Here is a 23627-nt window from a genome sequence, read left to right on the forward strand (position 1 = left end):
TTCCTTGCGCAACACTGCTGGCTTTTAGAGACACTGCATTTTTCCCTTCATCATCTCTTGTTCTCTGACCTTGTGTGTGTGTGTAGAATGTCTTGTGACTAGTTAGTGGCAGATCGGTAGATCGGGCTTCCAGGCTGCTGGGAGAATGGGTGGCCATGGGTACATGTATGTGTGTGTGACCTCAGACGCCGGACGGGAGAGGCTGCAGCTCAAGACTCAAGGAAACTGAGCATGCAGAGGTTTGTGGAGGCTGATTACTATGAGCTGGACTGGCATTATGAAGAGTGCACTGACGGTAAGACCATGGTGGAAAAATCCTGTCGGCTGCCACTAAGGGGGAATAAGGGGGCAGAGGGGTGGGGAGAGTTACCCGTGGGAATTGAACACTTTCCGAAAGTTGGTGAGTAGTAAGGACTGCCATGGATGAGGCTGTGAAAGAACATTGAATATAAGATTTGGGCCGAGGCATGTGAATGACAGAGGTAACGTGGAGCGTGACTATAGGTTTAGCTGGCCTCTCAGCTCCTGTGTTGCATCAGATTCAGCACCATTTCACCTCGGAGGGTAACTTTTTAAAATGACTTGCATTAATAAGTCACAAACTTTATATAATGCATAAAAATTCAGAAGTCCATATAGGGAGTATAAATATAATACCAAAATATACAGTGGGGTCAAAGTCTGAAAAAAAATTATATTTGTTATTTTATATTCATTTTAATCATAAATAATTTTTTTTATTAATAATAAATGTATTTATGTATTTATTTAATTAACAATTTTTTCCCCTCGAATTGAGTGAAAAGTTTAATTGAAAAATGAATTTGATTTTTAATGACAGTACCACTCAAGCTGACAAGAAATGTACACATTTGGGTGATCATGTTATCCAAAATTATTTAAGAATCTTACAGACAGCAAGCATCCTGTGGCAGGCAAAAAAAAAAAAAGCCCTTTTTTTATTATTACATATTGTTCAGAATTTTAAATAATTCGTAATAGTCTTATGTCAACATTTCTTGTTTTCATTTATTTAATGATGTATTAATTATTTATTTCTTATTTTAATTCATTTTAAAATGTGTTTTTTATTATTATTATTATTATTATTATTATTATTAATCAGGTTTAATTTACATTTTAAATCCAAGATTTGCAATGTAGTCTCAGACTTCTGGACCCCCAAGTCGTGACAGTTCTTAATATTCGAATGCATTGTATTATGAACTGCATTATATTTGTCGTGAACTTAGTAAAGTGTTACCCATAAGACTTTTTACAAAGTGATGCCTATATTTCAGCAGAAGTGCCTAATAACCATAAGTTTCATTCACTTGTCTCATAGTCTTAAAGCAGAGAGGCATAAAATTATGATTGTGTATTCAGGTTTAAATCACATTCATAACCCAGTCAGTTATATCTGAATATACATAGCCATGAAATCTCATTTGTATGTTGTTCTTTCAAAAACGTTTTAATATTTTTGGGCAAATCAATAAAATGATTGTGCACACACTGACATTTAGTCTCAACGCTACCTCTGAGATCAGCCATTGATGATGCACTCGTGTGTAGACATTATGAAGTCATGCACCCCGGCTGTTTCACAAGCAGCAGGTTATATCACAGCACTGCACTCTGATCTATGCCTGCTGGGATGGTTTCATAATCCTTCATAAAACTGCACTGTTTTGATCCCAGTCATTTACTGCAATGTTGTGTCGCCATGCAGCGTATTATGCAAGTTCAGGTATCAAGTTATGCATATGCAATGTTTATTTAGTCATGCTTGGTCTATGATGAATAGCTAACTGTCTCAATTTTATCACATTACCAAAATTGGGGGAACGAATAAAAAAACAAACATCAATGAGTCACAGAAGTGGATCATTTTAATACAGTGTAAAGACAGTAATAAACAATGCAGAGGTGTTAGATGGATGCGTACTTGTTTTCAAACACACCGACTGTTGTTGGCTGTCAATCTTGCAGTCAATACAGAAATCTCTCAGGCTGAGACAGTGGTGTGAAAGACTAGTCAGAGACATGTAAATATTGTATGTGTAATGGCTTACTGGCCTGATATGAATTAATGAGTTTCAACAGTCTATACTACATTAACCCCAAATGACTGATGTTATTTTGTAACAGACTTCATCATAACACTTAGACATCCCATTATTAATAAAACCAAACCAAGCTATCAGTTACGGATCATTAGTGCAGAATATAAGCTCTGTTTGTGGATGAGTATGTGATAATATGATATGTTTGTGTTTAAAATGTACAGTTAACTATATACTATTTAGGACTGAAGTTTTTTTTTTGTTGTTTGTTTTTACATTCTGTGTTGTGGTTTGGGTCTCTATTCCTCTCACGCAGCATATTGATTACTTAAGTGGGGGGAGCAGAATTCAGCACACGCAAACACACACACACACACACACATTCTTTTTTTATTCCCATTCAACCTCTTGTGCATTTCCCACTCCCATTCTCACTTTCTCCTCCCCTCTCAAAGTTTTCTCAGCCCTTCACCTTATTCTTCACCATTTTCAGCCTGTCTTTTCTTGCTTTTCCATTTTGCCTCTTCAATGGAGCTAAAGCACAAAGGCTCAGCCATGGTTAAGTTCACACTAAAGAGAAACCCGCCTCCTTCACGGCCTCGGCCATTGTGGCATCGTCCAATTCCTGTCACGCTATTGTGTTTCCATAGGAATGAAGGCCCTCAACAAACCACATTTACAGGAAGGAGCGCTGCAGACTCAATTGCAATTATAAGCAATTTGTATTCTGTCAATGTAACGAGAAATGAGTGATAACAAAACAAACCCAGACATTTAATGTGTGATACATGTGATGTTCTTAGACTAGGTGGAGTTGCGCAAGTCTAGAAGTGTTGTTATCAAACACTGCATGTCTTCACACTCCATTTGTCAAGTTATTGAGTTAAAAGGGTAAAGTCTATTACCATATTACACTATCATGAACTACAATCAGAATCAAAAGAATCAGAATGAGCTTTATTGCCAGGTATGTTTACACATACGAGGAATTTGTTTTCAACAGAATGACAGTGACAGGACAAAAACACAGATTAAAAATAAATAAAAAAATAAAATAAAAAAATAGAACAAGTAAATAGGGAATAGCAATATACAAATTGACAATTGTATGTACAGGTATATTACAATAGACAGTTTTGTATGTACAGGTATACTGTATTATGTGCAAGTTCGAAATGTAAACTAAGTGGTGCTGATTTTACGGGTGCTGGATTTTCCCAGCCTCACTAGCTGCTGCCTGTCTGTCAGGAAGCTGGTGATCCACTGACTGACGGAGGTGGGCATGGAGAGCTGAGTTGATTTGGGCAGGAGGAGGTTTGGGATGATGGTGTTAAAAGCCGAGCTGAAGTCCACAAACAGGATCCTCAGTCACATAAGTCCCTGGTCTGTCTAGATGTTGCAGAACATAATGCAGTCCCATATTGACTGCATCATCCACAGACCTGTTTGCTCTGTAGGCAAACTGAAGAGGATCCAGCAAGGGTCCAGTAATGTCCTTCAGGTGGGCCAGCACCAGTTTTTCAAATGACTTCATGACCACAGATGTTAGAGCCACAGGCCTGTAGTCATTTAGTCCTGTAATTTTGGATTTCTTTGGGATGGGGATGATGGTGAAGTGTTTGAAGCATGAAGGGACTTTGCACAGCTCCAGTGATCTGTTGAAGATCTGTGTAAAGATGGGGGCCAGCTGGACAGCACAGGATTTAAGACAGGCTGGTGTAACACAATCTGGGCCTGGTGCTTTTTTCCTCTTCTGCTTCCGGAAGACCTGGCGCACATCATCTTTGCTGATCTGAGGTGCAGGAGATGACGAGAGTGGGGTTGCAGGAGGTGTTAGTGGTTGTGTGGAGAAGTGTTCAGAGTGGGTGTGGGGTCTTTTCGAACCTGCAGTAAAACTCATTCAAATCGTGTGCCAGTTGTTGATTCTCCACAGTGCTGGGGGATGGTGTCTTGTAATTGGTGATGTCTTTCAGATCTTTCCACACTGATGCTGAGTCACTGGAAGAGGACTGAATCCTTAGCTTTTCATAATAATTCCTCTTTGCCACTCTGATCTCCTTTTCCAGTGTGTATTTGGTCTGTTTATACAAGACTCTGTCCCCATTCCTGTAAGCATCTTCTTTGGCCTGACTGAGCTGTCTGAGTTTTGCAGTGACCCATGGTTTGTCGTTGTTGTAGGTTAAATGAGTCCTGGTAGGAATGCACATATCTTCACAGAAACTGATATAAGATGTTACAGTCTCTGTGAGCTCGTCCAGATCGTTTGCAGCAGCTTCAAAAATACTCCAATCAGTGAGGTCGAAACAGGCTTGTAAAACCCGCTCTGTTTCATTAGTCCATCTCTTTACAGTTCTTAACACAGGTTTAGCTGATTTCAGTTTCTGCCTGTAGGTCGGTATAAGATGAACCAAACAGTGATCAGAAAGCCCCAAAGCTGCCTGTGGGACAGAGTGATATGCATCCTTTATTGTGGTGTAACAGTGATTCAATAGATTACTGTCTCTGGTGGGACATGTAACATGCTGTCTGTATTTTGGCAGGTCATGGGAGAGATTTGCTTTATTAAAGTGTCGTCCGTTTTGTTGTGTAGAGAGCGGAGATTCGCCAGATGGATACAAATGATTGAGTTCCTAAGAAATTTTGTTTAGCTTTTAGTTTTGTGAGACAAGTTAACAATCACTCTGGTCTAAATTGTTTATTCATGGGTATTTGTATGTATTTAAAAACATTTTTTTTTACTTTGGGTAGATGCTTAAACATACAGTACAATAATTATACGAATGGATGTGTGAATGCTCACAAATATCGAACAAAATAACTATTGCATGATTGATCATTTCTAAATCATTACAAGACATTTCATAATTGTCATGTTTTAAAGTGTAGCTTGGTTTAAAATAATATAAATGAGCTAGAACCAGAAGTCTTGTGACATCAGAAGTCACACAGAACACAATGAAATGTTGTCATTTCAAATTAAGTAAATGAGCCAACTGTTAAATAAATGTGATTGAAAATGTAATATAATTAATTATGACCACAGAGAATCGAGTGATCAATTGATTACAAATTAATAAGGATTTGTAAACATTTGTATGTCTGTAAAGTTCATACCCAAATTATGATTAATACAAATAGATGATTAATATCACATTTTATGAATACTCATGAGATCATGTTGAAATAGTGTAATACGTGAAAATTAGTTAATATGTAATTTTGATGGAGTGTAGTGTGTGTGTGTGTGTGTGTGTATAGGAGGGAAAATGTGCTTAATTTTTTATAAAATAGTGTATTTATACAAAATGTGTATTTTTTTGTGCTGTATTTTTAAATACACTTACCAAAATTAGTAATATTTTGTATTAAAATATGTATTATATTTTTGGTAACAGGTGTGTCTTTTTTATCCTTTGTATTTTTGAACATCATTACTGATGTTTGTGCTGAAGGACATCGGGGAGATACACAGTTTGAATCATTTAGTTTCAGTGTATTAATCATAAAGTTTCAGGAGCAAGTACTAAAATATGATTTAGCTTGTGACTAATTAAGGTCATGGCATGCTGTTTAGATTTATTACGAATTTGCTCTGTCCCAGAACATTTCTTCATGGTATTACAGTATGCACTGCAAGTATACCATTATATAACGAGTAATACTTAACTATATCAACCATGTTTTTTTTGGCCTAGGATTTAGTTTCGAAACCAATTTTCCTCAGGAATTGACAGTAAATTTAACAAATAATTACAAAGCAATGGCAAGTACCACACTGAATTAAATGTGACATTTTTAAGTAGAAATAAATAGTATTTTCTTGTAAAACACTTTCTCTTATCTTTTTTTACAGTGTAACCTTTGGTGATGAATACAATAATACAAATAATAAATAATAACAATAACTGCTTTTACTATTATTAATATTATTATTATTATTATGAATTGACAATAATAATAATTCATTTTGTGTCTCCTAAGTACAGAGCATAAAACAAATAGCTATAAAAACAAAAGCTAGTAGCATCTTAGTTGAAACCTGAATATATAATTAATTATTTAAAAATGTTTTATTTTTAAACTAACACTAAATTCAAGTATTCTTCAGTGTATTTAATAATGGTTGTTTGTTTGCCCTAATTTATATATGTGGGTAATTTTTCCTCTATTTTATCTTTATCTATGTAATTACATATAGACAGTGCAAAAATGTCATGTTTAGATTTATATTTATATATATTATTATCTTATTACAGTGACAGTCACCCCACAGCAACCTTAGGTATAACACACTCTAAATTACTAAGTTATCAAATGTATTTTTTCTTTTTAATCAGGTTTATAAAGATATGCATGTGATTGTATTCTAGAACCACTTGTTTATTCTAGGTGACGTAAGCTGGCGCATTTTAGGGTTAACATTTTTATAATCAGTTGCATGTATTAATAATTGTGACACTATTACACTGTAAAACAAACTTACCTTTATTAATTTTTCGTACTGTGAAATGCTTTAAAATAATTAGTACCAAAACTCATGGGTTATATCCTTCTTGTGTTATAATGCATTAGCTCTATAGCAGTGTAGCAATCAGTAGGTAGATTATATCTGCAATGTTAAATTGAATTGTTTATTTTCAAGCATACTGTATATAAAATAAATTATCTGTCAGGATCATGGACTGTCTGTCATGTTTTGCCCCTGTTTCTGTTCCCTTATTTGGTCATGTTCCTGTCCTCGTGTTGTTGATTAGTCATCCCATACACCCGTGTTTCCCCAATCATCCCCTGTATTTAAGTCCTAGTCTGTGCAGTCTGTCTCTGTCGGTTCTACTCGTTACATTGATGTGTTTCCTGCTGTCTCCAGTGTTGATGTACCCTGTGTTCCATGGATTAAAGACTGTTTCGTTTATTCCTCATCTCCATCGTTCCTCGCCATCACAGAGTGTGACAGAAGAACCGACCAAAAACAGTTACCTCTGTGTTTTCCCCTCCGTTTGTTTTCTAGTTTTTCTCAGTGTTTTTGTTTTGTTTTGTTTCCGTTGTGTTTCCCTCATGGATGCCCTCCTTCGCCCAGAATTTCTCCTCCTCCTGCTGGAGCAGGGGGAGAGATCGCTCGAGGACCATACAAGATTGTTCCAGCTGCTAGCAAGCACCACCAGCTACCCGGACGACGCGCTCTGTGCATTCTACGATGCCAGTTTAAACACCGCGTGCAGAGCGCCATCATCCGAAGATGGTCCTCGAGCGGATTTCACCGCGTTTGTGGAGTGGATTCTAGTGAGAAACGGATCGCCTCTCATCGTCACTCCCGAGGATGATCTCGCCAGCTCCACTCCGGACCCAGAGCCCAGCCCACCATCTCCCCGCTGTGAGGAGCTAAAGCCCGAGCCCACCGATGACGGAGAGCCAATTCCCACCGCGATCTACGAGCCAGCGCAATGCCGAGCGACTGAGCGGAGGATTGCCCAGGAAGTAGAGCCCAAGCCGTCAGACCAGGTGCGAGAGCCGGAGACAGTGCCCGCCACGAGGGAGAAAGCTGCGGACGGTGTGAGCGCGGAGAGGAGCACCGCGGCTGAGGGTGAGCGGAGTATGGCGCGGCGAAAGTGCCAAAGCGAAGAGGAGAGGGCTCCAGTCCCCGAATCCAGTCCAGAGCGCCCTCCAGTGCCCGCTCCTAGAAAGCGCCCTTCAGTGCCAGCTACTCTTAAGCGCCCTCAAGTGTACGCTCCTCCTGAGTGCCATCCTGTTCTCTGTCTGCCGGCCCCCTCCCGGGTGTCCGTCCTCCTCCGGAACCCCCTCCCAAGTTCCCACCCACGCCTCCCTCTGTTGATGCTACGGTGCGAGAATGCACCTTCTGGGAGGGGGCATAATGTCAGGATCATGGATTGTCTGTGTCATGTTTTGCCCCTGTTTCTGTTCCCTTATTTTGTCATGTTCCTGTCCTCGTGTTGTTGATTAGTCATCCCATACACCCGTGTTTCCCCAATCATCCCCTGTATTTAAGTCCTAGTCTGTGCAGTCTGTCTCTGTCGGTTCTACTCGTTATGTTGATGTGTTTCCTGCTGTCTCCAGTGTTGATGTACCCTGTGTTCCATGGATTAAAGACTGTTTCGTTTATTCCTCGTTTCCATCGTTCCTCACCATCACAGAGTGTGACATTATAACTCACTAACAATACATTTACAATGCATTATATAATGGCTTGATTGAAAGTGCTATTGAAAAGCTGTAAATATTTATTTCTGTATTTGCACAAGTGAAAACTGACCTTTTGTTGAAGGTTATTTCAGGACCAAGAAAGTCACCTTTATTAATGCAGTAAACAAGATGTGTGGCAGTTATTAATGCCTGACTGTGTTCTTTGTGTCCAGTTTACAGTGTGGGAATAATTGTCTCTGTGCAGTGGGAGCTGGTCTGATGGCAGGTTGTTGTGTACGGTTGCTCTTAGTTTGTTGTTTGGTCTGGTCTTGAGCGTCATGGTACCAGGGTCATTGAAGTGTATGTGTACCCATGCTGGTGGACGGAAAAATTTGTTATCGAGTGTGAAGCACCCTGTCCTGGCAACTTAGACCAGCAGCTGTTAATAGTCTAACTTGGCATTTAATGAGTGTTTACCCATGTAAATAAACCTTGCTAAGCAGGTTAATTTATTTGTGATGGCCATTGAGCTATGAAAGGTACATAATGTGATGTCCCGTGGTGAGAAATATCTGGGGTATATACTGTATGTGGTATATATTCTGTTCAGTGAGTTTTTTTTAGATGTCTCTTTTAAATGACATTTGTACTCCATAACAGCATGCCACATACACTTTCAAACAAAAGTATTAACACCCCTGCTCATTCTTTACATTGGTGATTTTTGAATAATAGGAATGGTCTAAATATGTTAAAACATATATAAATATATAAAATATTATTTATATCTATTTGTGATGGCCATTGAGCTATGAAAGGTACATAATGTGATGTCCCGTGGTGAGAAATATCTGGGGTATATACTGTATGTGGTATATATTCTGTTCAGTGAGTTTTTTTTTAGATGTCTCTTTTAAATGACATTTGTACTCCATAACAGCATGCCACATACACTTTCAAACAAAAGTATTAACACCCCTGCTCATTCTTTACATTGGTGATTTTTGAATAATAGGAATGGTCTAAATATGTTAAAACATATATAAATATATAAAATATTATTTATATTCCCTATATTATTTTTTTATTTAATTTACCTATATTATTTATTCTTTAATCAAAATAGCCAACTATTTAAAAAAGCTGGTTTTTATTAATTCTAAAACTTTTTTCCTAAATAAATTAATACTTTTTTTTTAGCAATGATGCATTAAATTGCCATTTACAATGTTACAAAAGATTTCAATTAAAAATAAATTAAATTTTAAAATGTGTTTAACAGTTGCTTTAAATTTAAATAATGTTTCACTGTTTTTTTGTTTTTTTAATCAAACAAGAGACTTCTTTCAAATAACCTTTTGGGGGGAAAAAAAAAATCTTGCCTTCCCCAAACTTTTCAACAGTAGTGTATATTTTTTTGTGAAGTGTTATTATTTATATTTAATAAAAGTAATTTCAAGCATTTAAGCTTCAAGCCTTTAGATCTAATAGTCTTTAAAATCACAAGAAAACTAATTTAGTTCAAATTGTCCAAACATTTAAATGATCGTTTCAGTGATCTTTTTTTATTTTATATTTTTTGGAGTTAGTATGGAAAGCTTCTGTCAAGTGAGACTGCAATTTGTTTGTGCGTTTTTAACATTATGATTTTTATTATTGATTTTGGTGGTTGAATTATTGAACACTATTGGAGGCTGATCTGTTTAGGACTTTGGTTTGTTCTCAGGAACTATAATTGTTCTTAAATGAGAATAATAGCACACAGCAATACCATTGCTGTACTTTGAGATGCATTGGGTGGATTTGTTAGGTTTACTATTCATCCGAATCCTATCAGCCATTGTTGTAGAGTGACTCACAGTTCATAACAAGATCTGCTGATCTAAGTTTAACCTACAGTACAATATAATGAAACCATGCGTCAAACTATTGCTCCTAAATAAATATTTTCAACCTTGATCAAATAACACTGAAAATGTTCTGCATTATTGCCTGAGTTGATAGTTTCAGGAGAAGAATAAAGTATGGAGCTGATGAGTGTTTAAATGAGTCTTGCTCCAGGAATGTTTCTGTGTGGTTTATTGCTGGGTGTTGCAGGTCAATATCTGGGTGTTGGATTCAGGTGCTGGCTGGGTAGAGTCTCTGCTCTCTCTGTACTGAATGTGACGCAGATGGAAATGTCTGCTTTGCATTTGATTCTTTAACACCATACTTAACTCAAAGAGTTTTTTTTGTGCTGCTTTTGAATTGTTGGAAGCATTATCGTGTTCTCTAGTGTCCTTCTCAGCAGCAGTACAGCAATAATGTAAATGTAGTGTTAGTTGTCCTAATGAAAATAAAAAATAGATTCCCTTAAAAGTGTAAACTATCATAACATTCTTTTTTTTGAGCATCCTGACCAGTCAAAAATGGTCTGAATTTTGAGATGGCACTATGTGTTTGTCAAACCAGTGAAATGACGATTTTGTTTGGTAATTATAGTGGTGCAGAAATCACACACTGCAGCTTTAAAATGGGCAACATGTTAATGTAATGAAAAATGGGAGTTTCCATTATGCATATATTTAGTTTATGATTAATTATATTGCTCATTGCTCTGTAAAATAGGTAATTTCACCTTTGGACCAGGTCATTTGTATTGCATGCTAATATTTTTTTTATCATGCAATAAAATATTTTCTTATATCGTACTAAAAATGCTTTGCTTCAAACATGTCGGCAGGGAAGGATCTGCCGGTTGTGACTATAATAAATCCATTGAGTTATTTATATGCTGTAATATGCTGACTTGTTGATAATGACAGAATTCGATGATGGTAATGGTTGTGTTATGCCGAGTTCACACTGCACGATTTTCAAAGTCGTCGGGTCACCGTGGGTTTCACACTGCACGACTATCTGAGGTAGCAGTCAGTCGCTGCTGTGTTCACATTGCACGATGGATTGGCGACAGGAGGTTACACATTGCATGACTTCACAATAGGAAGAATCGCCGACAGCTCTGTCTGGTCCACAAACTACGTTTCACAACAAAACACACGCGAGAAGTGATAAGGAAATAACACGAGAACCCGCGTGCGTCAGACCGGAGTTCTCGAGCAAGACTGAATTTCCAGCTACAAGGAGAAAAAGAAAAACTGATTATGCAGGAGGGAGATGCAGGGAACAGGGATTGGGTGTTCTGCATAGAGAGTTGGAGGTAAATAATTTTGCATTAACTGTTATGCTGATGTTGTGGCTGGTCAAGCAAATGTTTGTGCTTGTTTCTGTATGATATAATTGTTCATATATCTATTAAAATACTGATATTCTGGTCTATAACTCCTCCCCTCTGCCCTGTATCTTGGTCTCTCATTGACTGTAAGTCATCACCGATGTAGTTTTCAGTCAGAAATCATTGCACACAGCGTGATTGTGAATCGCCAACAGCTCCAGATATTTAGTATGCCAAATATTTTGCGGGAGTCTGTGACGTGTCGGCGATTCCCTCAGATCGCGTCTTTGATAATTCACACTACGTGATTGTCACTCGCGTGAACGAGCACCGATTTGCCTCCGATTTCGGGCATTTGTTCCCATTCTATTAACCAATGTCTTTGCTTCTGACCTTCGATGATCCAGTTCAACCATACTAATAAGCCCAAATTACTCTAGACAAACATTTGTGTGTCTTTTTTTATTGCTGAAGTGTGTTGGAATGTCTTCTTCTGCATTCTGCTGTACGGACGTAAATTTACTTTCCCTTCAGCCTGAGGCTTATTCATTTCACTTTTGGTGTGAGAAGGCTTTTATATTTGCCAAAAATATAACTTTTTTTATTTTAAAAACAAACAAGCAAGCCCTGTCCAGATTTAAAAAGTAATGCAAAAGTAACGTAACGCATTACTTTCCATAAAAAGTAACTAAGTACCGTAATTAGTTACTTTTTTATGGAGTAACGCAATATTGTAATGCATTACTTTTAAAAGTAACTTTCCCCAACACTGGCCCTAGGTTGTGTTTTATCTCCATTGTGATAAAATAAATGATGGCTTTGTGCTTGTTTCTCCTATGCATAAGGTCTATATTAATTCGGCTTTGGAATGTTTTAATTGATATTGATTATTTATTGATAATAATTGTCTATATTAATTGAAATTTTGGAATCACTGCAAAGAGAATCAAAAGTCCTGGTGAAAAAAGAAGTGCACTTAATTGTATTGAATGTATTAAATGTATTCAAATTCTAAAAGTATATTTAAAAAAAACTGTTTTTGCAGATATAATATTAATGAAATTAAAAAAGGCCATTTAAGTGTACTTTCAGAGAGTATTTTCATGACTTTTTTTGACATATAGGCCCGGTTTCACAGATGGGGCTTAGCTTAAGCCAGGACTAGGCCGTAGTTCAATTAGGATTTTAAAGTAATTTTTATAAACATGCCTTAGAAAAAACATTACTGGTGTGCATCTTGAGACAAAACAAGGGCACTGACATATTTCAAGATCAATCAGTACAAGTTTCTTTCAGTTGAAACTAGGCTTAAGCTTAGGCTTTAAGTCTGTGAAACCAGGGGATAAAGATGTACTTAAGTCCTACTTAAGTGGGTCACACAAAAGCAAACTGAAGTTCAGCTAATTGCGTTTAATTTAAATTGAATCTATTTTTATTTGCTGAAAACATGCAAAAAAAAAACATTCAGTAATGTTATATTTATTTAAAGTATATTATTTTCATAATAAGTAGGGCTGCACGATATATCGCATGCGATATTTAATGCGCATCTTACAAAAGCAAACTGAAGTTCAGCTAATTGCGTTTAATTTAAATTGAATCTATTTTTATTTGCTGAAAACATGCAAAAAAAAACATTCAGTAATGTTATATTTATTTAAAGTATATTATTTTCATAATAAGTAGGGCTGCACGATATATCGCATGCGATATTTAATGCGCATCTTGTCAGAAAGCCGGTTCTGCAATCAGCGGTAAATCTTTACTGATAAGATGCGCGTTAAACATCGCATGCGATTTATCGTGCAGCCCTAATAATAAGTATGTTTTATATATTCATAATAAGTATATTTTTAAAAGTATGTTCAAGTTTACTTCTTTTTCACAAGTATATCCAAATGTGTTCTGAGCATGTAAACACCTATTATTATTACTTTATATACTGGTACTTTTGTGTTTCAAACACAGTGTACCTGTAACTTAGAATTGTTTATTTTGAGTTTGTCATTGAGTATGTCAATTTTCATTTTTATTCCTCTGTTCCCACAGTTCTATGTGCTGATCGAGTGGGCCAGATGACTAAGACATATAATGATATAGATGCTGTGACACGTCTCCTGGAGGAGGTAAGCCGTGGGAAGTGGGAGGATGGGTCATAGCTGTCATTTAAAAATAAAAAATAGAGTGAAGGATTTTTATTTATTTTTTGGTGTAAAGGGTGTCTCACGTGTTGTGATGTAGGTCTAACAGTGTACCATAATAGTTCATGATTACATGAGTATCATCCACAGTCTTGCATTCCTGCACTGGATGATGTTTCTATACATTTTAGAGAGATTATAATTACCGTATTGACCCGAATATAAGACGAAGTTTTTTTTCCTCTTCCCCCTTAGGAGATGCTAACATACAGATCTCTACGATTGCGGAGGAGCTGGCTAAGAAAACAGAGGACGCCTCTCGGCAGCAAGAGGAAATCACACACCTCCTCTCTCAGATCGTGGACCTGCAGAAAAAAGCCAAATCTGTGAGTTATCCTCACTGTCCAGTAGATGTGATGAATACATGGCTCTCTGAAATGCTTGTTTCAGATTGGTCAATATAACACAGAATTGGACAATATAACACAGAATACAATCTTATAAATATGAAACTATACTTAAAAACTTTGCAAGATAAAACCATTTAACACAACCTGCTAAATAGCCAGTTACAGGAATACATCACCTGCTATTTATTATTATTATTATTACTGATACGTTTTAATAGTAATAATATTAGTATTGTTGGTAATAATTTTTTGTATTTATTTATTTCACTAGCTTGGCTAGTTTTCTTTAGTGTGATATAAGAACCAAAATTAATGCTGCTGTGTTCAATGTTCATTGCTAATAAGAAATGTATTAGTGAAGCATAATCACAACAGTTTTTTATTTGGTTCTCATTTAGTTTAGTTTGTTGTGCTGTCAGTTATAGGAAGCAAAGTTCTGTCTGTGTATTCATGTGTGATGTTTGTTATTTTTCAGTATGCACTAGAAAATGAAGAGCTCACCCAGCACCTGGGAGCTGCTAAAGATGCCCAAAGAGCACTAACAGCAGAGGTAACACGTGCACACACACTCAAACGCACCAGCATATTCACATACTGTAATTCAACTAAAATGCCGCCATGTAACAATTAACCATAACATTGATGTGCATTATCTTTTGAATTGTGTGATTTGAATTGAAACTGTGATCTGACTGATTAAATGAATTTTACTGCTGTTTTCACCTGCTATCAGTCTCTTTATCTCAGTCTTTATCTGTTTCTTTCTGTCTGTAGCTGAGGGAGCTGGAGGATAAGTATGCTGAATGTATGGAGATGCTTCATGAAGCTCAGGAGGAACTGAAGAACTTCAGGAATAAAACGCTGCCTCTAAGTACACCGCGACGATTCCACTCACTCGGCATCTTCCCCATGGTGAGAAACGGACAAGAAGAAAATTATTATTGTTTTAATATTTTGTTAAAATTGTAAATGTAATAATGTATTTAGGGCTGTCACGATTCTTCGATTCAATTCGAGTACTTGATTATAAAAAATCGATTGTCGAGTAACCGGCAAAATACCGGAAATGGCACATTCCACGGACAAGAATCCATGAAATGCATTATTATACAGATTTCTAAGGCTGCATTATATATTAAACCCTTTTGAAAATCATAATAAAGCATAGTACTATTGTGAATTCACAAACACTACAATTCAATTAAATAAATAAATGCGATGCAGGTTTAATATATGCGAGCATGCGTGTAGGTTACGTTCGTGCATCTCAGAGCGGCTCCGTTCACAGGAAATGCTGCTCCGCACAAACTGCTATTGTTTGCATGTGTGGAGCATCTCAAACTCCATCTTTGCATATTACTGTGAGTTTGGGTTTATTATAAGGTTCATCTGGGAATGCAGCGTGCACCATTTTATCAGATTAGTAAGGTAAATCATTTATAAACCTATGCCAACACGAGTTTACACGTTTTGATGTCCACATATTCAAGAAATTACAGTGGCTGTAGCATTTCTGTCGTACAAAAAAACATTAATCAAATATTAAAGATTAATTGGACATTTTAATTAAATGTTGTTTTGTCAATATTAACCCTTAAATGCATGGATGTTTCGCCAATCATTATTACATATTCAGGTCTTTAGCAACCTGGATCTGTATATCTAACACAGATGGTTCTCTAACTGCTGCAAAAGCATAAAACTCTCGATATTTGCTAACAATTACAAAAGAATAAAATAAAGCATATTTTGTTACATTTTACATCACTGTCATCGTCAGAGTGCATTTTCCCAGTACATTCAGCATCTGGCTCATATTTGTGATCTTAACCATATTCTCTAAACTATCATTTTCAATTATTTCAAAATCAATATTTTGATCACTGGTAGCTTATTCACCACAATAAGTAATAATTATGAGTGAAACATCACATAACCATTGTGTATCAAACAGTGCCACCTTGAGGAATAAAGGTGAACTGCACTTATTGAGTCATCAGTCGCTCGGCTGCGAACGGCTCGATTTCCTTCGGCGGGTCTGAGGAGGAAGCTGCCATGGATGACTCTGTGTCATTGACGGCTTCAGATGCAGAAGAGTGCTACACCGACTCAAACAACATGGCCCAGCATGGGCAGCAAGATGATCCGCTTCCTAACCAAGGCTGTGGAGGATCTCGGCCTGGCTTGGTTGGCTCCAGAAGAGCCTGCCCACTGCCCTCATGATGAGTGGTACCTGAAGGGACGCCGTCAACAATCCTCCCGCCAATGGCTGCCCTGTTTCTGCTGACAGTTAATGAGGAACTCACCAGGCCTGCCCCCTACTCCGCGCATGTTAATCCCTTTACTTGTGGCCACTCTCACCACTGTTGATGGCTCTGAAGAACAAGGTTATAGCAAGCTCAGTCCTCTGGAAGAGGCGGTCGCTGTGCATCTGTGCCCTCCATCGGCCCTGGGGTTGAAAGCCCATTCAGCGCACCCATCTACGCCCTGCAGGACTATCTCAGCCCTAGTGAACAGGGCTTATTCAGTAGCAGGCTGACTCAGCGCTTCACACGATGGTGGTGCTCCAAGTGTTCCAGGCTAAACTTCTCCACACCATGGACGAGTCCAGCCAGAGTTCTGATGCCTTCAGAGAGCTGCGCAAAGTGACTGACTTTGCTCTACTCACTAATAAGGCCACTGTGCAGGTGATCGGCAAGGACATGGCCAACTTGGTGGTGCTAGCTAAATCTAAGGAGATCAGGGACAGGGTCGGTTCTCACCGAGGCCGGAACTCCCTCGAAGAAGTCTCGCACTTACTCTCCATCCCTCCACTTATCACTGAGCGATGGAAGCTCCATTCAAGCTGCGTCCGTCCTTCCCATTCAGTGCGCACTCAAGCAAACTCCCACTGTGATAGGAGATCCACATACTCAAAAGAGCATTTCTCTTCTCCTCATTACCACGAATGTCAGTTCCCTGCCTCCGTGCGGCGATATACCATTCGAGAAACTCAGACCACTTGCCATCCGGTTTCAGGCTTGGAAAGTTATCCTGGATGTGTCAATTTGGGTTCTAAAAACCATAGAACGAGGCTACTTGCTTCAGTTCGCTCACAGGCCACCTCGCTTCAGATATATTCAAACTACGGTACGGGACAACGATGCTCACGTTCTCCGGTCCAAAGTACAAACACTGCTTGCAAAAGGAGCCATGGAAACGGTTCCTCTAGTGAACAGCGAGTCTGGCTTTTACAGCTGTTACTACCTCATTCCCAAGAAAGATGGCAGGCTCAGACCCATTCTTGATTTCAGGTATCTGAACCACTCGCTCATGAGCCATCAGCCATTCAAGATGCTGACTTTGAAACAGATCCTCGCGCAAGTATGCCCTGAGGACTGGTTTCTATCAGTGGATCTGAAAGATGCTTACTTTCATATCCAGATAGCCCCCATCTCAGACCATTCTTGAGATTCGCATTCGAGGGAGTGGCCTATCGATATACAGTCCTGCCATTCGGACTGTCTCTGGCCCTACACACTTTTACGATGTGCATCGACGTGGCTCTTTCCCCTCTGAGACAGATGGGAATCCACATTCTGAACTACCTCGACGATTGGCTGGTTTTAGCCAGATCAGAATGGGAACTCATCACTCGCAGGCCGCTGCTGCTCAGCCACCTGGAACGGCTTGGGTTGAGAATTAATTTAGCCAAGAGCTTTTTGTCTCTCAGCCAGCAAGTAGTCTTTCTGGGGGCAGTTATTGATTCTGCCCGGTTGCGGGTATGGATTACGTCAGTTGAGACTGACCTCCAGAAGGAAGGTGGTTATGACATATGCCTCCAACTCAGGTTGGGGAGCCCTGTACGAGGGCAGACTGGTATTTGGCTCCTGGTAAAACCAGGAGCAACGCTTACACCATGTCCTGGTCCATTCGGACAACATGACGGTGGTAGCCTTTATCACTCGCCATGGCGGTCTCAGGTCACGTTCCCTTCACAGGATGGCTCGACGCCTCCTTTTATGGGCACAAAGCTGAGAGCAGTTCATGTGCCAGGCAGATTGAACCAAGGGGCAAACATGTTGTCCAGGGACAATGTGGCTCCAGGAGAATGAAGACTACATCCCCAAATGGTTCAAATGATCTGGTCTGTCTTCGGCAAGGCAGAGGTGGACCTCTTCGCCTTAGAAGACAACTTTCACTGCCCAATTTACTTTTCGATACAGCGAGATGCCCTGCCCCACGATTGGCCCAGCGCTTGCCTGTATGCCCCCAGTTGCCCTGCTTCCTCAGGTCATCAGACGAGTCAGGGAAGTCAGATATTCAGTCCTCTTGGTGGCCCCACTCTGGAGGAATCAGATATAGTTCCCTGAGTTGATTCAGCTGCTATCGGCAGCCCCTTGGTCGATACAACTGAGGACTGACCTTCTCTCGCAAGCGAAGTGCAGGATTTGACATCCCTGGCCAGAGCTGTGGAGCCAATTACTCAATTACCAAAATAATCGTTAGTGACAGCCCTAAATGTATTATTAATTTGTGAATTATTTATCATTAAATTAATATCTATCTATCAATCTATCTATATATAGAGAGAGAGTTATGAGGACATTTCTGAATTAAATATTCTGATAAGGTCATGTGATATCAGCTGTAGCATATTACTGTTTTAAAGCATTTATTGTTATTTAGTGTGTGCTACAGTAAGCAGTACACTGGTATGCTATATATACACTAGTATACATATGATATCACTGTTATTCCCCTGGCTAATGGTGTGTTTGTGCTTTGTGTGTAACAGGACTCTTTAGCTGCTGAAATTGAAGGCTCCATGAGAAAAGAGATTCAGATGTCTGATCCAGACGTAGAGGAACAAAGGTGTATTAGTGTTTCATTTCCTGTGTTCTGCCTATGTCCCATATCCAGCATGAGTTAAGAATTTGCATTCAGAGTCAGTTTCAGAGCAATATAACATATATTCTAATCTCTGTTACAAGGCACTGTATGTTTAAAATGTTTTCCTATTATATTAGCGGATAATCGAATGGTTGTAGGTCCAAATCATCTAAGGATGGCATTGTAATCCATTTGAACTGTTTAAGGAGAGTAAGGAGAGAGAGAAAAAAACCTCAGAACGTTTCGCATGAACCTCTGTACATTCTTGTCTTCTCTTTTTGTTCAGGTTGCACCCTAAACGTGTCTTTGAGACAGTGCGTAACATCAACCAGACTGTTCGGCTGTGCTCCATGGGCCCGTCCCCCATGAACATCCCAGGGTCCAATCAGACATCCTGTATGAATTCCAGGCGTTCTAGTTGTCTGAGCACACCCCGTTCGAGCATGTACGGAGGGGACGGTGTTGAAATGGACAACCGCACTAACAGTATGCTGATGGAAACCCAGTCACATCAGGACGGGTAAGAGCATCAAACGTGGTTTTAAACCATAAATGTTTCAGCAGTATGATAGAAATGTGTTGTGTGTTTTCTTAACTATAGTTTGGGGACATTTGTTTTCTATTTGAGGACCTCCAGGGACATCATTTGGAAAAATTACATGGTTACAATTAGTTACACATTTTTAATAAATGATAATAACTGAGCACCAAATCAGTAGATTAGATTGATTTCTGAATAATAATGCGTCACTGAAGATTTCCATCACAGGGATAAATTATTTATAAAATGTATTACAGCAGAAAATCATTATTTAAAATTTTGTGTGTATGTATGTATATATATATTGTAACGGGGTGAAGAATCACACAACAAGAAATCTCAATCAATACCCCGGAGGGTGGATTTATTGGGGTGAGGGGTGCTCATGAGAAAGGTCCAGGTAGGTGCTCCGGTGCCGTGAGTGCTCTCTTCCTTCTTCCCAGTGCAGAGGGTCCGTGCAGTGCTCCTGTGGTCGCTGCTTTCTGTGGGGAAAATGAGAGGGCGTGTTAGTGCTCAGTCTCATGGAGGAATCTCCTAGATGGCAGGGCTTGCGTGGTTTATGTAGCCGCCGCCTGATGAGGTGCAGCTGTGACCGATCAGCCTGTGATGATGATGGCCAGGTGCTCCTCGCTTGTTTCCGGGGCGATGCTCATGAAGCTTCGGGACGCTCGTCACACTTAGCCTTAGCCTTTTATCATATATTACAGTTATATTGTAACATGAAAATAATTATCAGCTTACATATTTGCACTGGCAAGAATTATATTGATTTGTTGGTCCTATTTTATATTAAAACAATAGAAATTGTTACATTTAGGTGTGTGTGTGTGTGTGTGTGTGTGTGTAAGTTCTTCAGTAGTGGACATTAGACCACACTGTATTGTTTGAATCTTTGTCTGTAATATTTGTTCCAGCTCTGATGACTCCAACAGAAAGCCTGGCACGCCTGGCACACCCGGCTCTCGTGACCTGGAGGCGGCACTGCGTCGTCTTTCCCTTCGACGGGACAACTACATTAGCGAGCGGCGTTTCTTTGAGGAGGAGAGAGAGCGTAAACTCAACGCCCTGGCAGAAGAGAAGAGCGAATTATACGAAGAGAGAGATGGTGGGAGTGGCAGTGAAGACGGCGGCCCCCTCACTCCGGCAGACAGCATCATGTCTCTGGGCACCCTGCACTCGGTTTACTCCATCTACAGCATCCGATCCTACCTGCCGGAGAAACTCCAGATCGTCAAGCCTCTGGAAGGTGACCAAGCCAAGTCCAGGCCTTTCACCCTCTTATTGTTTGATGCTCTGTGGGCATTAATGCACCACAGTGCTGAAGACCTGTCTACACAACACTCCTTCTATTTCAGACACACACAACCTCGCTGCTGGTTTGAGATTTAGACACGTCACACTATATACACACTACTGGTCAAAAGTTTGGAATGTAGAAGATTTTTTTGAAATGTTTTTAAAAGTCTCTTATGCTCACCAAGGCTGTGTTTATAAGAAATGCAATTAAAAACAGTAGTATTATGAAATATTATTAATTCAAAATAACTATTTTCTATTTTAATATATTTTAACATATAATTTATTCGTTTGATTTTCAGCAGCCATTACTCAAAACGTCAGTGTCACGTGATCTTTCAGAAATTATTATTATATGCTGATTTGGTGCGTAAAACATCTGTTATTATTATCAATGTTGAAAATATTTTTTGCTACTTAATATTTTTGTGGAAACCATTGCACTGCACTGCCATTGAAATGTTTGGACCAAGTAAAATTTAAAAAAGAAGAAGAAAAAAATACTTCTATTAAGCAATAATGCTTTCAATTTATAAAAATGCTTTTGAATTTATAAATGCATTCATAATGTTACAAAAGATTTTTATTGTAATCAAAAACACTTCTAAATTATAATCAAATTTCACAATATGGCACACATACCACAAATGTTTTTACTGTTTATTTGCTGTTCATATAACTGATCATTTAAATGCAGTCTTGCTGAGCATGAGACTTTTCAAAAACATAAAAACTGTAATTATTCCTGTTTTTATATATACACACACACATGCACATAGAACTGCATTTGAAAATTAGGATTTAATGTGAGGAGCACAACTCTATCCATGATGCACTTTATATTTGTGTTGTTGTTTTTTTTCTTTTTCATAGAGGTAGTAGTACTAAGGCGTATTTTAAAATGGTGTTTTTCATTTACAAAAAGTTAGAAACATGCTTCTTCAAAGCTTATCTCTCACTTACTGTTTTATGTTGAGTTTATTATCTTCACGTCAACAACAGGGTCGCTGAATTAATTTAGCTTTGAATAATAGGGCTGCAACAGTTTGTCATGTTCTTCAGTTTTAGATAAGTGTTAACTGTAAACCACTCACAGCCTTATGATTCATAACCCTATCTCTAGCGACCTCTGCTGGTTATAGCTGAAAGATAAACTAGGCAGTGTGACATAGCCTGCCCATTAGTAAAGCTTATTAGGAATTGCAGAAAACTCAAACGCATGTTAACAAATGATCAATGCTCTGATTTCGTTAGCACCTTTGAGTATGTTTTAAAAGGTACTGACAGGAAATCTAATAGATTAACTCCAGAGAAAGGGCTTTTGAGGAATAGTTGGCTCAAAAAAATTAATTCTATCATTCACTCACCTTTATGACATTCCAAACCTGTATGACTTTCTTTCTTCTGCTGAACACAAAAGAGTTCATTTTAAAGAATGTTGGTAACCAATTCATTTTGCTTACCATTGATGGAAAAAAAACGGAGCCATTTCTTTCAAAATATCTTCTTTTATAATTCCACAGAAAACTCATACAGGTTTGGAACAATATGAATTTTAATTTTTTGGGTGAACTATACATTGCTATATCTGTTTACTCCCTTCGTTTCTGTCAATTTTAAGTTTGTGTGTTTGCATCCTTCTTTTGTTTTCTTATCTTTTCATTTTCTTACCTGTCTGTTTTTAGCTCTCTAATAAACACAATGTTAATTTCTCCCTCCTCCTTTTCTCTTTCTTTGTTTTAGTCTGTCCACAGCAAGAGTCAATGAGTATCACAGCTTTGGTTATGTATCATGAACTTTTCAAGGGCACAGATTGTATTTAAAATAAAGTGGACTACATGCAAAGTTAATTAAATCCAAGACTACAGTACATACTATAATCTGAAATAACACCCCTAATTAAAATTACACAATTATTAATATTAAATAGTTGAATATGTATTTATGATCATGTTATCAGTTAAATATGTATTTGCTGAACATCTGGACATAGAATAGAATAGAATAATAAAAACACATATTAAGTAATTTGTTAGATTATAATTTTATCCCTAAAATGTAATGGAATGCAGGCATACCTTACATTACAAAGACTCACATATCAGTTCTATGTCTATATCTAAAAACTATGTCTTTTATCTCAATATTACAGAGTTGCTAAAGTGCTAAAGTTTTTCTGGACTAGCCATTTTAGCAGCATTTACATTACTGAACAGAAACCCAATATTTAGATCATGTCATGATGCGTTCATTCTTTCCTCATTTCTTTCGGAAAGCATTAAATGCTAATCTGAAAACTTTTATGTCACACTTGATGCATGTCACCTTGCGTTCATGATCTCAGAGTGTTCTCGGTGTTCTGTGGCATTTGCTACAGTTTGTATCTGATCTCCGCTCTCGTTTCCTCTACCCATCAGGTTCGGCCACTCTGCACGCATGGCAGCAGCTCGCTCAGCCACACCTGGGTGGCATCCTGGATACACGGCCGGGCGTCGTGACCAAGGGCTTTCGACCACTGGAGCTGGACCTGGAAGAGGTGTACCAATTCACTGACCTGGAGGAAGATGAGCCAGGACAGCATTCTCAATCTGCCATCTCTACCTCTTGCCTGGGCTCTCTGCCTTGTTCACCTGCTTTGCGACGACCTCGTGCCAACAATACTGATAAGCAGGAAGAGCAGCTCAGAGAAAATGGAGGGACCCCTGGAGTGGGGTCAGATCGAATGGAGGCTGTAGAGAAGGAGGTCTTATCTGGTGAGGGACCCTCGTAACCCCACTAACCCTCTGGACAGGCTTAGGGGGGAGGGAACATAAAGCCTCACTATAAAACAGACAATGCCCTAGTGGAGTACCCATAAGCCCCAATTGTATTGTGCCTGTGAGGGTCTAGGATGAGCTGGTTCTCTCCTCGTTCAGCTGCAGGCACACACCCACTGCACATCATCCACTC

At 38.7% G+C, this 23627-nt stretch overlaps 1 protein-coding gene across 1 annotated transcript; it reads left to right on the forward strand.

The window, feature by feature from the left end:
* LOC107575876 (trafficking kinesin-binding protein 1-like) lies at positions 1–23619 on the forward strand. The gene is made up of 9 exons (XM_016262192.1): positions 1–295; positions 13468–13551; positions 13815–13945; positions 14445–14519; positions 14744–14881; positions 18747–18823; positions 19128–19361; positions 20297–20628; positions 23096–23619. The coding sequence occupies exons 1-9, from the start codon at positions 232–234 to the stop codon at positions 23446–23448; spliced, it is 1488 nt and encodes a 495-aa protein (XP_016117678.1). The 5' UTR covers positions 1–231; the 3' UTR covers positions 23449–23619.
* The last annotated feature ends 8 nt before the right edge of the window (positions 23620–23627 follow it).

This window comes from Sinocyclocheilus grahami, unplaced genomic scaffold (assembly GCF_001515645.1).
Source record: "Sinocyclocheilus grahami isolate Dianchi unplaced genomic scaffold, SAMN03320097.WGS_v1.1 scaffold2969.1, whole genome shotgun sequence".
Classification (NCBI taxonomy): Eukaryota; Metazoa; Chordata; class Actinopteri; order Cypriniformes; family Cyprinidae; genus Sinocyclocheilus; species Sinocyclocheilus grahami.